The sequence below is a fragment of the Oenanthe melanoleuca genome, chromosome 19 (assembly GCF_029582105.1).
Source record: "Oenanthe melanoleuca isolate GR-GAL-2019-014 chromosome 19, OMel1.0, whole genome shotgun sequence".
NCBI classification, from domain to species: Eukaryota; Metazoa; Chordata; class Aves; order Passeriformes; family Muscicapidae; genus Oenanthe; species Oenanthe melanoleuca.
In genome coordinates, this window is record NC_079352.1 from 7857545 (window position 1) to 7870381 (window position 12837).

At 40.2% G+C, this 12837-nt stretch overlaps 1 protein-coding gene across 4 annotated transcripts in view; it reads left to right on the forward strand.

Moving 5' to 3' along the window:
* The window catches only part of GTF2I (general transcription factor IIi), a 65501-nt gene that overhangs the window by 26467 nt on the left and 26197 nt on the right, over window positions 1-12837 (forward strand). For all 4 annotated transcript variants that reach the window (XM_056506638.1, XM_056506640.1, XM_056506639.1 and 1 more), the window contains 9 exons: window positions 1878-1940; window positions 3421-3525; window positions 4722-4784; window positions 5194-5298; window positions 6903-6965; window positions 7503-7622; window positions 9579-9641; window positions 11265-11369; window positions 12550-12612. In XM_056506638.1, coding sequence (XP_056362613.1) covers window positions 1878-1940; window positions 3421-3525; window positions 4722-4784; window positions 5194-5298; window positions 6903-6965; window positions 7503-7622; window positions 9579-9641; window positions 11265-11369; window positions 12550-12612 — 750 coding nt within the window. The remainder of the gene's footprint in view (window positions 1-1877; window positions 1941-3420; window positions 3526-4721; window positions 4785-5193; window positions 5299-6902; window positions 6966-7502; window positions 7623-9578; window positions 9642-11264; window positions 11370-12549; window positions 12613-12837) is intronic.

Here is a 12837-nt window from a genome sequence, read left to right on the forward strand (position 1 = left end):
TCTTTGCTGGATTGTGGTTTGCAAAGAAAGGCCCCCTGTAGTTGTAGCAGGGTCTGAGCTCTGCTCTCTGCCTGCAGTCTGAGCGTTCCAGGCTTGTAAGGGCTGCTGGGCTGAGTTGCTGTCCATCTCTTCATTGCAGTGTAGTATCCTGGTGTTCTGGGTCTACAGGGCTTTGTTTCTAGCTGCAGTCCTCCTCTTCGCTCTAATCTAATCTCCCCATCGTTCAGGTGCCTGATGTATGAAGTAGAGCGATGCAGAGTACCCAGGCAGGTGCAAAGGAGAGCCCTTTATTGCCAAACCTGGCCTTTTTAGGCAGTTAGCCCATTATCAGTTACATTCCCTGTAAGTGCAACAAATATAATTCAACCAAGCACCAAAAACCAGGATGTGAGCACATGATGGTTATATAGCTTGTTTTTCTACCTCCAGTTCAGCCAAGTCCTTTTTAGGGTTCTTTTCTGCTTAGCTGAAGTAACAGGCCTGAGGCATGATTTTACGAGGTTAACCTATTTCATGAGGTGTTACCTGTATGCAGTAATAAATTAACATCATGTGATGTTTTTTCACAGAAATACTTGGAAACGTCACCTAAGTGACATTGTACATCTTCTCCAGCCATTCTCTTTTCATATTTCCACCAGGTTGGCTATTGTGATTTTTGCTTTGTTTTGCTTTCAGTCTCCCACATCACACCACTGTGGGTCTTGCTATAAGCAAATTGCAGGTAATACTCTTAACTTCAGTTTCATTTGTGGTTGAAATGGACATACAGAGTAGGCAGCCTTGTTTGGATTCTGTAAAATGAAATTATTTACTGCTGATGCTCACACAAAGAAGTGAGACAGATGAATCAGTGACAATGTTTGAATTCTATGGAGTCCTGGGTTTAATCCGTCTATTAGTAAATAAATACACAGAAGAGACAATTAAAGCTCTTCAGGAAGTTTGTCTGAAAGCTACAGCTAATGATGAGATTTTCACAAGTGATTGTTTCCTTCAGAGAAAACCATCAGAGTTTGTCTAGTTTGGTCTGCGTCACTGGGGGTTTTGTCACAGCACAGCTGGTCTGTAGCTGGGTAAATAATTCAGGCATAAGGAGGAAATCCAACTCCACTAGCCTGCTACGATAAACAGGTACCCAGGTGAATAATGATAGGATAAATTCAAATCCTAAGAGGGACTTCACTCAATCATGTTCCATCCAAAGCTGCAAATATCTGGTCTGAGAGGGGGGAAGTCTGAGATCCACACCAATCAGCGGTCAAACCCCAGGAAATTCAAATCCCCTATAAAAAGGGGCAGCCATAAATACTTGGTGCTCTTTGTTGAAGACCCTCAGGGAGCTCATGTCATTTCTGTCACTGACCAACAACCCCATCATAACAGTTTTTCACTCTTTTTCCTCTCAAGTAACCTTGGCAAGATGGGGAAAAGGGAATTGGCAATCCTATGGGGTTCCTGGAATGATCTCCCAGGTTAGCTGTAGCTGGTGAAGGTGCCTGAGGTGGTCTTAATGAGATTGGATGAGTGGGCAACACAGTGTGATTGAAAATAAGCAGTCAGAAGGTTGAGGTTATGCGTGTCAGAAGAAACTGTTCTAAAGGGAGCAAAACCATGATTGAGAAACATGGAATTGCCTTCTGTCATAGCACCGAACTTGCAGTGCTGCCGGTGTAGTTTAGCAAGTAACCCTCACCTCCTTGCCTTTGTGTGGAATTGCTCAAAGCCTCATGGTAACATATCTTTACTTCTTTTTTTGTTGCATGCTGTGAGTGCAAGTGGCATCTCTGATAGTGTTGCTTAGATGCAAAGGCATAGGGTGTTCAGTTGAAAATGTCCATGTCCATCACTCAGCAGTCCTTTTTTTTCTCTTTCAGATCCCCCCCAGCATGAGCTGTCAGGACCAAGCGAGAAACCTGAGGTTGAGGTCACCCTTGAAGGTCAGTTCCACTGGTCTTTGATTTCGGTTGGTTGGGCATTTTTATATCCAAAATGAGCTTTCCATAGCCTACATTTCTCAACACTGAATGAAGAGAATTGTGTGCTGGTGTCAAGTGTGGATTGATTGTGAAATGCTTGGTAAATGAACCTGGTTGGGGGAAGTATTAAAAAAACACAATATACTGAAGCATATTGGAATTACTGGGCAGATTTTGAAATGATGCCAGACAGCACATTGCATCTTTTGCTTATTTTTCATGCGTTGGTAATGAAAAATAGTCATTAAATGGACCAGATGTTCTAACATTAATTCATTCTGGAGAGCACATTGCTGTAGATACTCACTGTAGTTATATGTGTAACATTTGTAGTTAGCACAAGCTTCTGGGAAGGATGGTACCAGAACAGAAAGGCTGTGTTGCAGGTGGTGTAAGTGAAGCCTCAAGGTGTGTGTCTGATATTGATAACTGTGAGATACAAAGCTGTGCACTTACCACCTCCCTTTCTCACCTAAATGGCTCTAAAGCTGCGGATGAGTGTCCCTGCTGTTGTCATGCTAGGATCTTGGTAGGAGGTCATCTGTGTTTCTTGTATTTGTGAATTAGTGTCCTGAACCTGCTTTAAAACACTGCTGAGATGGGGTTTTGCAGTGCTTGCTTGTGGAATTAGATTGAGACCACCCAATCAGCAGTTTAGAAAGCAGGCAGGTCATTTGGGACAAAGTGGACTCTTCTGGCATGGGCTTCACCATTTTACATTGCAGCATGGAAATAACTCCAACATTACCAGAACAGAAATGTTTATATGAAAGAGTCATTAAGTTCTGTGTTTATGTAAAGGCCTTTGCCACAGAAGTAAAAGTGGTCTGAGAAGGTTTTCTCTGACAGAGGATAACAGAACTGTATAGGTACAAGGTATGTGAACATGTGCTAATGTTCTTGATAAGTAAACCATACCCTTGGTGACAAGGTTACATGTTTTTCTGTATGTGAAATTAGTTTTCTTTGTCTGCTCTAGCCATTTGAATAATTGAGTTCTTCAAGACAAAACTTAGGTAGTGTCTTTTGAGAGCTGCTAGTGGGATGATGTTACTTCCAGTTAGATAAAAATGGTGGTCCCTATCTGCACAGTTTATTTTGTGATTCCTTTTGCTCTTTCATGATTGTTCACTGATCATGCAATGACCAGCCATGTTTCAGAAGACAATGTTGTTTTGCTTAGGAGGTACAGAAGCAGGTTGTGGGTTTTTTAGTACTCTTGTGCTTTGCACAGGCCTGTTTGAAGGAGCAAGTTGTTCCTTCTCAAGTAAGAACAGGAGTTTTCTAAAGTTACTCAGGTATGTAATATGTTTCAAAATTTTGTGCCCTATTAAGCAAAATTCCTTTGTTTTTGTTGCAGTTTTGTAATTAAAAGCATTTCCAGTTTTGCATATGTGTTTTCTGGACAAAAAAGCAGTTTTGTTTTGTTTTTTTCTTGAAGATGATGATGATGACTACCCTCCCTTAGACAAGAGACAGAAGAGCATGAAGTTGGTTAATGAAGCTGCCATTACTCAAAGAAAAGAAGGAAAAAATTTCAATTCTGGTAAGCTGAAAATTAAACATTATTTTATTTCCCTACATTATTTATGAGAATGTTTTGGGGTAATTTTGTGTTACAAAAAAATTCAGAATGGTTGCAAAAATAACTGTCACATCAACTGATCACTTACAACCTTTTTGAAAGAAGCCAAAAAAATAAAACACGTAGGGCATTTTTGGAATGTCATTTACGTGCCAAGGCTTTTGTGTAAATGTACTGCAGCAGTACAATCATCATCATCAGCTACTCTCTGTTGTTTTCTGCTGTTTGACATGACAACATAAATACTCACAAAGGATTTTATTCATCTTCTTTCATGATCCCTTGTGTTGTGGGTTCTTCATAGAATAGCATCTCATCCACGCACTTCAGTTTACTCTGGTTAAGATGCTTAGCCTGGGATTTTTTTTGTGATCCTGTTCCTCTCCTTAGTTCTGTGGTGTGGTGTGGTTTGGTTTGGTTTGTGAACACATTAATGTATGTGCTTTTATAAGATTCTGTGCAGTCTGGAATAACTTAAAACATCACTTAAACTTAACAGAACTGAACCTTTTACTCAGCCAGAATAACTAAAATATATTCCTTCATGCCCTGCTGTTGAATTTTGACAGTTTTTCATACAATTAGCTTCACTTTCTCTAACTGCTGCAGTTAAGGATCTATTGCTCTTTCTCACAGCCAGTGTTGATCAGCTAATGCTGCTTGTCTTGGTGCACAGTGCCCCAACAAAGCATTGTGATCATGGATTTCCCAGCCATGTTTCAGTGTTGGCCTTGCAGCCTGTTATGGAAATCCTCATAGTGCAGTAACCATGAGTCTGTCAAGTTGGTTGAAAGAATACATAATCTGTGGGGACACAGAGCCTTTGTTTATATTTTTGTTTTTATTAATCCTGGATAAGAGAGGGGGAAATAGTTATGATTGTATTAACTCTATAAGGCCAAGGGCATGGAATTGCCTTCTGTCATAGCAGCAGCTCTGCAGTGCTGCAGGTGCAGTTTAGGCAGTGTAACCCTCACCTCCTTGCCTTTGTGTGGAATTGCTCAAAGGCTCATGGGAACATATCTTTGCTTCTGTTTTTATTGCATGCTGTGAGTGCAAGGGGTTTCTTTGACAGTGTTGGGTCACATGCAAAGGCATGCAGGTTTGGTTGAAAATCTGTGTCTATTACTCAGCAGTCCTGATTTTTTCTCTTTCAGATTCTTCCCAGCACGACTCGTCAGAATCAAGTTCAGATTCTGAGCCCGAAATCACTACTGAAGGTCAGTTCCTCTGGTCTTTGATTTCGGTTGGTTGGGCGTTTTTATATCCAAAATGTGGTTTCCATAGCCTACAATTCTCAACACTGAATGAAGAGAATTGTGTACCAGTGTTGACTGTAGTTTGATTGTGAAATGCTTGATAAACGAATCTGGTTGGGGGAAGTATTGATGGTTGTGGGTTTTTTGCACTCTTGTGCTTTGCACAGGCCTCTTTGTAGGAAGTTGTTCCTCCACAGGTAAGAACAAGTGCATTCTAAAGTTACTTAGGTAAGTAATTTGTTGCCAAATTTGGTGTCCTGATAAGTACAATTCCCTATTTCGGCTAGAGCTTTGTAATTCAAAGCATTTCTTGTGCTGCACACAAAGTCTCTGGACAAATAAACAGTGATTTTTTTGTTTTTTCTTAAAGATGATGATGATGATGAGTACGTGCCTCCTAGCAGGAGGCGGAGGAGCAGACGGTCTAATCGCGCTTCCAATACTGGGAGGAGGAAAGGAAAACACTCCAATTCTGGTAAGATGAAAATTAAAGATGATTTTATCTCCCAGCTTTGTTTTATGAAAATATTTTGGTTAATTTTTTGGTGCAGGAGTGAGACATGTTCATGCCAGCCTTCATTTATGAGCCATGATGTCTCTGTAGGTTCATTGCAGAAGTACAGTCATCATCATAGGTTATGTCTTGACATGATGATATAAATAGACACAGAGGAAGTTGGAATTTTTCTCTTGTGTTCTTGCATGATCTTTGATGTGGAGGGTCCTGAAAACCCTCAGAAACTCATCTGTGGTCTTCAGTTTACTCTGGATATAATTACCTCGGATTTTTTGTGATCCCGTACTTCTCCTTTATTCTGTGGTTTGGTGTGCTTTGCTTTGCTTTGCTTTGTGGAAACATTAATCTGTCTGCTTTTATAAGGTTTTGTGCAAATAGGAATATGTTTTTTCCTTTATATATTTGAAGGCAGCCATCAGTGTTCTGAAGGCAGTGAAGGAACAGATGTGGAAATACAGTTACAGCTTTTGAGATGTGAAATGTCTTTTGTGAGGATAAATTAACATCATTGGATATATTTTTCTCAGAAATACTTGGAAAGATGTCTCTTAATTGACATTGTACATCTTCTCCAGCCATTCTCTTTTCATATTCCCACCAGGTTGGCTTTTGTGAATTTTCTTTTGTTTTGCTTTCAGTCTTCCAAATCATACTACTGTGTGTTTTGCTATAAGCAAATTTTGATGGGAATCATCATTATTTTAAATCATGAAAGGCATTTGTAAGGAGCTCATCACCCAAAGTTTAGTGGTTTGATGGGATGTGAAAAGCACATCGTCTGGCTGGCTTTGCTGTGAGCACTGGCTCTCCATCCTAAGTCGTGTGCTTTTCAAGGCAGGTTTTGCCAGCAGCAATGCTCCTTCTTGCTAATCCCATTAGTTTTGCTTTGAAGGTAGCTCTCAGCAAGTTGAGGATACCATTCCATGAAATTCAGCAGCAATTCTCATGATTAGGGAGGATGAAGATTTTATAGAGTTTCTGATACAATTTGCTTTTCTTTCTTTAACTGTGCTGCAGTTAAGTATCAATTCCTCTTTCTCACACTGAGTATTGATGGGGTGATCCTGCTTTTCTTGTTGGTGCACATTGCCCCATCAAAAGCAATGTGATCATGGATTTCCCTCCCATGTTTCAGTGTTGGCCTTGAATCCTGTTATGGAAATCCTCATAGTGCAGTAATCATGAGTCTTTAGAGATGGTGAAAACATGTATAATGTGTGGGGACACAGCCTTTGTTTATATTTCTGGTAATCCTGGATAAGAGAGGGGAAAATAGTTATGATTGTATTAACTCTATAATGCCAAGAGCATGGAATTGCCTTCTGTCATAGCACCAGCTCTGCATTGCTGCAGGTGCAGTTCAGGCAGTGTAACCCTCACGTCCTTGCCTTTGTGTGGAATTGCTCAAAGGCTCATGGGAACATATCTTTGCTTCTGTGTTTATTGTGTGCTGTGAGTGCAAGGGCCTTCTTTGACAGTGTTGGGTCACATGCAAAGGCATGCAGGTTTGGTTGAAAATCTTTTTGTGTCCATCACTCAGCAGTCCTCATTTTCCCTTTCAGATCCCTCCCAGCATTACTTCTCAGCAATAAGTGAGACGCCTGGGCTTGAGGTCACTGTTCAAGGTCAGTTTCTCTGGTGATTGATTTCAGTGGCTTGGGCATTTTTATATCCAAAATGTATTTTCCATAACCAACATTTTTGGCACTGAATGAAGACAATTGTGTGCCAATGTTCAGTGTAGTTTGCATTGTGCACTGCTTGGTAAACTAACCTGCTGGAGAAGTATTAGAAAACCACAATATACTGAAGCATGTTGGACTTAGTTGTCTATTGTGTGGTTGTTTTAGCATCATGCAATGTCCAGCCATGTTTCAGAAGACAATGTTGTTTTTGTTTTGTGGAAGTACAGATGCAGCTTTGTTTTTTTGCTCTCTTGTGCTTTGCACAGGCCTGTTTAAAGGAACAAGTTATTCCTTCACAAGTAAGAAGGGGAGCTTTCTGAAGTTACTCAGGTTAACTAAATTGTTGTTAAATTTGGTGTGAGGATAAGCACAGATCTTTATTTCTTTTTGTGTTTTGAAATTCTCAGCAGTTCCAGTGCTGCACATGTGTTCCCTGGATAAAAAAGCAATTTGGTTTTTTTTGTTTCTTTCTTAAAGCTGATAATGATGATGATGATAGTGATGACAACCTACCCCTGGACATGAGAATAAATATCACCCATTCTGCTAATGAAGCTGACAATAGTGGGGGAAGTAAAGCAGAAGCATTCAGTTCTGGTAAGATAAAAATTAAGTGCAATTTTATCTCCCAGCTTTGTTTCATGAAAAGGTTTGTGGGTTTTTTGTGGTGCAGGAATGAGACGTCTTAGTGCCATCCTTCATTTAGGAGCAATGGGCTCTGTGTAGGTGCATTGCAGCAGTACAGTCATCATCATGAGCTACCTCTGTTATTTATTGTTAATTGATGTGATGATGCAAATAGACACACAGGACACTGGGATTTCCTTGTTGTCTTCTTGCATGATCCCTGATGTGGAGGTTTCTCCCCAGAATTCATCCATGCACTTAAGTTTTCTTTGGATAAAATGCATCACCTGGGATTTCTTTGCGATCCTGTACCTCTCCTTAGTTCTGTGGTGTGGTTTGGTTTAGTTTGCTTTCCTTTGTGGACACTTTAATCTGTCTGCTTCTATAAGGTTCTGTGAAGTTAGGAATATGTTTTTTTCCTTTATATTTTTGAAGGCAGCCACCAGAGTTCTGATGGCAGTGAAGGAACAAATGTGGAAATAGAGTGTAAATTATTTGAGATGTGAAATGTTTTTTGTGAGGATAAACTATAACACCACTGGATATTTTTTCACAGAAATACTTGGAAAGATGTCTCTTAATTGACATTGTACATCTTCTCCAGTCATTCTCCTTTCATATTTCCACCAGGTTGGCTTTTGTGAATTTTCTTTTGTTTTGCTTTCAGTCTCCTGCATCACACTAATGTAGGGCTTGCTATAAGCAAATTGTGGTGGGAAGTCATGAAAGTCATTTGTAAGGAGCTCATCACCCAAAGTTTAGTGGTTTGATGGGATGTGATAGGCACATCATTGTCTGTCTGGCTTTGCTGTGAGCACTGGCTCTCCATCCTGAGTCGTGTGCTTTTCAAGGCAGGTTTTGCCAGCAGCAATGCTCCTTCTTGCTAATCCCATTAGTTTTGCTTTGAAGGTGGCTATCACCATAGTTAAGGGTACCATTCCATGAAATTCAGCAGCAATTCTCATGATTAGGGAGAATGAGGTTGCACATGCTGGCTGTAATATTAACTGAGCTCATTGGAGAAGAGAAATCTAGGTAGTTTTGCTCAGCATAGAGCCATGTGCATTATACCTGTGTGTGAAGAGGGAGTGTGAGGAAGGGGAAGTGTGATAGGAAATGACCGAGACTCTGCCTCTGCCTCGGATTTGACTAGAACTTTATAGTACAGATGGTGAGTGTGGCCCTTTGAGTCAGATTAAGGTTTTGTCACACACCTTTTTTTGACATGTGTTGTTCTTCACAACTTTCTATAAGGGAGGTCTGGAAAGTTGCCCCTGGTTTTGCTGAGCAGAATGAATCTGCTGTTCATGAAGGCTGGTATTTCTGAAAAGGTCTGGAGGCAGTGGCTAAAAATTGCTGGTAATAGATTTAACTTCAGATTCATTTGTGGTTTAAATGGGCATACAGATTAGGTAGCCTTGTCTGGATTCTGTAAAATGAAATTATTGCTGATTCTCACAGAAATGAATGAGACAGGGAAATCAGTGGCAGTGTTTGGATTTTATGGAGTCATGTCTCTAATCCATGTGTTAGTAAAGAAATACACAGAAGAGGCAATTAACACACATGTATAATGTGTGGGGACACACAACCTTTGTTTATATTTCTGGTAATCCTGGGTAAGAGAGGGGGAAATAGTTATGATTGTATTAACTCTATAATGCCAAGAGCATGGAATTGCCTTCTGTCATAGCAGCAGCTCTGCAGTGCTGCAGGTGCAGTTCAGGCAGTGTAACCCTCACCTCCTTGCCTTTGTGTGGAATTGTTCAAAGGCTCATGGGAACATATCTTTGCTTCTGTGTTTATTGCATGCTATGAGTGCAAGGGGCTTCTTTGACAGTGTTGGTTTAAATGGAAGGGCATGGAGTGTTTGGTGGAAAATCTTTTCTGTGTCCATCACTCAGGAGTCCTGTTTTTCTCTTTCAGATCCCCCCCAGCATGAGCTGTCAAGAATAAGTGAGAAATCTGAGGTTGAGGTCACCCTTGAAGGTCAGTTCTTGTGATCATTGCGTACAGTTGGTTGGGCGTTTTTATATCCAAAATGTGTTTTCCATTTCCTACATTACTTGGCACTGAATGATGAGAATTGTGTCCCATCTATAACTGTAGTTTGGAGTGTGCATTGCTTGGTAAATGTTTGGAAGTATTAGAAAACCACCATATACTGATGCATATTGGAATTACTGGGCAGGTTTTGAAATGATGCCAGACAGCACATTGCATCTTTTGCTTATTTTTCATGCATTGGTAATTAAAAATAGTCATTAAATGGACCAGATGTTCTAACATTGATTCATTCTGGAGAGCACATTGCTGTAGATACTCACTGTAGTTATATGTGTAACATTTGTAGTTAGCACAAGCTTCTGGGAAGGATGGTACCAGAACAGAAAGGCTGTGTTGCAGGTGGTGTAAGTGAAGCCTCAAGGTGTGTGTCTGATATTGATAACTATGAGATACAAAGCTGTGCACTTACCACCTCCCTTTCTCACCTAAATGGCTCTAAAGCTGCTGATGAGTGTCCCTGGTGTTGTCATGCTAGGATCTTAGTGTTTGCTTGTGGAATTAGATTGAGACCACCCAATCAGCAATTTAGAAAGCAGGCAGGGCATTTGGGACAAAGTGAACTCTTCTGGCATGGGCTTCACAATTTTACATTGCAGCATGGAAATAAATCCAACATTACCACAACAGAAACATTTATATGAGAAGAGTCATTAAGTTCTGTGCATATGTATGAAGAGCTTTACCACAAAAATGGAAGGTTTTCTGTGGCAGAGTGTAACAGAACTGTGTAGGTACAGGATATGTGAATATGTGCTAATATTCTTGCTAAGGAAACCATACTCTTGATTCTGTGTGTACATGTTTTTCTGTATGTGACATTAGTTTTCTTTGTCTGCTCTATCCATTGCTTTTCTTTGTCTGCTCTAGCCATTTGTTTTCTCTGAGGTTGGAGGTATTGGGCAGTCTATACAGGTCAATACCATAGGAAGATGGGGATAGATGGGGAAGTGAGTGTCTAAGTAGCAGCTCTCTGACAGATTGCCAGGTTTGCTGCTCTCCTGTCTGTCCTCTTGTGTGTGTTTAAGGTAGAGTTGACCTGTTTGATGAAATTCACTGGCATCCATTAGTTTTAAACTGCTTTGAAGGTGAGTCTAGAACATTTGAGCTCATCAAGACAAAACTTGGGTAGTGTCTTTTGAGATCTGCTAGTGGGATGATGTTACTTCCAGTTACATAAAAATCACAGTTTATTTTGTGATTCCTTTTGCTGTTGCGTGGTCGTTTTAGCATCATGCAATGACCAGCCATGTTTCAGAAGACAATGTTGTTTTCCTTAGGAGGTACAGAAGCAGGTTGTGGGGTTTTTTTTTGCTGTCTTGTGCTTTGCACAGGCCTGTTTGAAGGAACAAGTTGTTCCTTCTCAGGTAAGAACAGGAGCTTTCTAAAGTTAGTCAGGTAAGTAATTAGTTGCAAAAATTTGGTGCCCTGTTAAACACAGTTCCTTTATTTTATTAGAGTTGTGTAATTCAAAGCATTTCGAGTTTTGCACACGAATTCCCTGGAGGATAAAAACCCTGTTTTTTTTTTTTTTTCTCTTTCTTTAAGGTGATGATAATGATGACAACTTACCTCCTGACAAGAAGCTGAAGAAAACTGAGTCTGCTAATGAAGCTGCCAATACTGGAAGAAGAACAGAAGAGTGCAGTTTTGGTAAGATGAAAATTAAAGATGATTTTATCTCCCAGCTTTGTTGTATGAGAAGATTTTAGTTAGTTTTGTGCTGCAGGAGTGAGACATGTTAGTGCCCACCTTCATTTAAGAGTCATGGGCTCTGTGTGGGGGCATTACAGCAGTACAATCAACATCATAGGCTACCTCAGTTTTAATTATTTATTTAATGTGATGATGTAAATAGACATGCAGATAAGAACACATACTTTATCTTCATGTCTAGTAAAGCAACTACTGATCCTTTCCTTTTGTAGTGCTTGGCATTTCCTAGTTATCTCCCCAGCACTCACTTGGAATTCGATGGAAACATGAGAGTTTTCCATGACCTGGATGATTTATTTGACATAGTTCAAATATAGTCCAGCTAACTTGTGCCAGCTGATAGAGCTGAATTTCTGCTATGAGCACACACATGATGTAAAGAGAAACCTTTGAAAAGAAGATTCCTTCAGTCTTTCTCCTAAAGTGATACCATACTCCAGCATACAGGGATCTGAAAGAGATTCTGTTCAAAAAGCACAAGTACAGTTTTACTCAGCCAGAATAACTAAAATATATTCCTTCATGTACTGCTGTTGCATTCTGACAGTTTCTGGTACAATTAGTTCCACTTGCTTGAACTGTGCTGCAGTTAAGGATCAATTGCTCTTTCTCACAGCCAGTGTTGATCAGCTAATGCTGCTTGTCTTGTTGGTGCACAGTGCCCCAAAAAAAGCATTGTGATCATGGATTTCCCAAACAATTTTTAGTGTTGGCCTTGCAGCCTGTTATGGAAATCCTCATAGTGCAGTAACCATGAGTCTGTCAAGTAGGTTGAAAGAATACATAGAATCTGTGGGGACACACAGCCTTTGTTTATATTTCTGGTAATCCTGGATAAGAGAGGGGAAAATAGTTATGATTGTATAAACTCTAAAAGGCCAAGAGCATGGAATTGCCTTCTGTCATAGCAGCAGCTCTGCAGTGCTGCAGGTGCAGTTTAGGCAGTGTAACCCTCACCTCCTTGCCTATGGGAACATATCTTTGCTTCTGTTTTTATTGCATGCTGTGAGTGCAAGGGGCTTCTTTGACAGTGTTGGTTTAAAAGCAAGGTGAAGGAGTGTTTGGTGGAAAATCTTTTCTGTGTCCATCACTCAGGAGTCCTGTTTTTTTCTTTCAGTTTCCTCCCTGCATGACTTCTCAGCAACAAGTGATAGACCTGAGCTTGAAGTCACTGTTGAAGGTCAGTTCTTGTGGTCATTGATTTCAGTTGGTGGGGCATTTTTTTATCAAAATGTATTTGCCATACCCTACATTTTTTGGCACTGAATGAAGACAATTGTGTGCCAATGTTTGCATTGCACTAGTGGATGATGTTACTTCCAGTTAGAGAAAAATGTTAGTCCCTATCTGCACAGTTTATTTTGTGATTCCTTTTGCTGTTGCATGGTTGTTTTAGCATCATGCA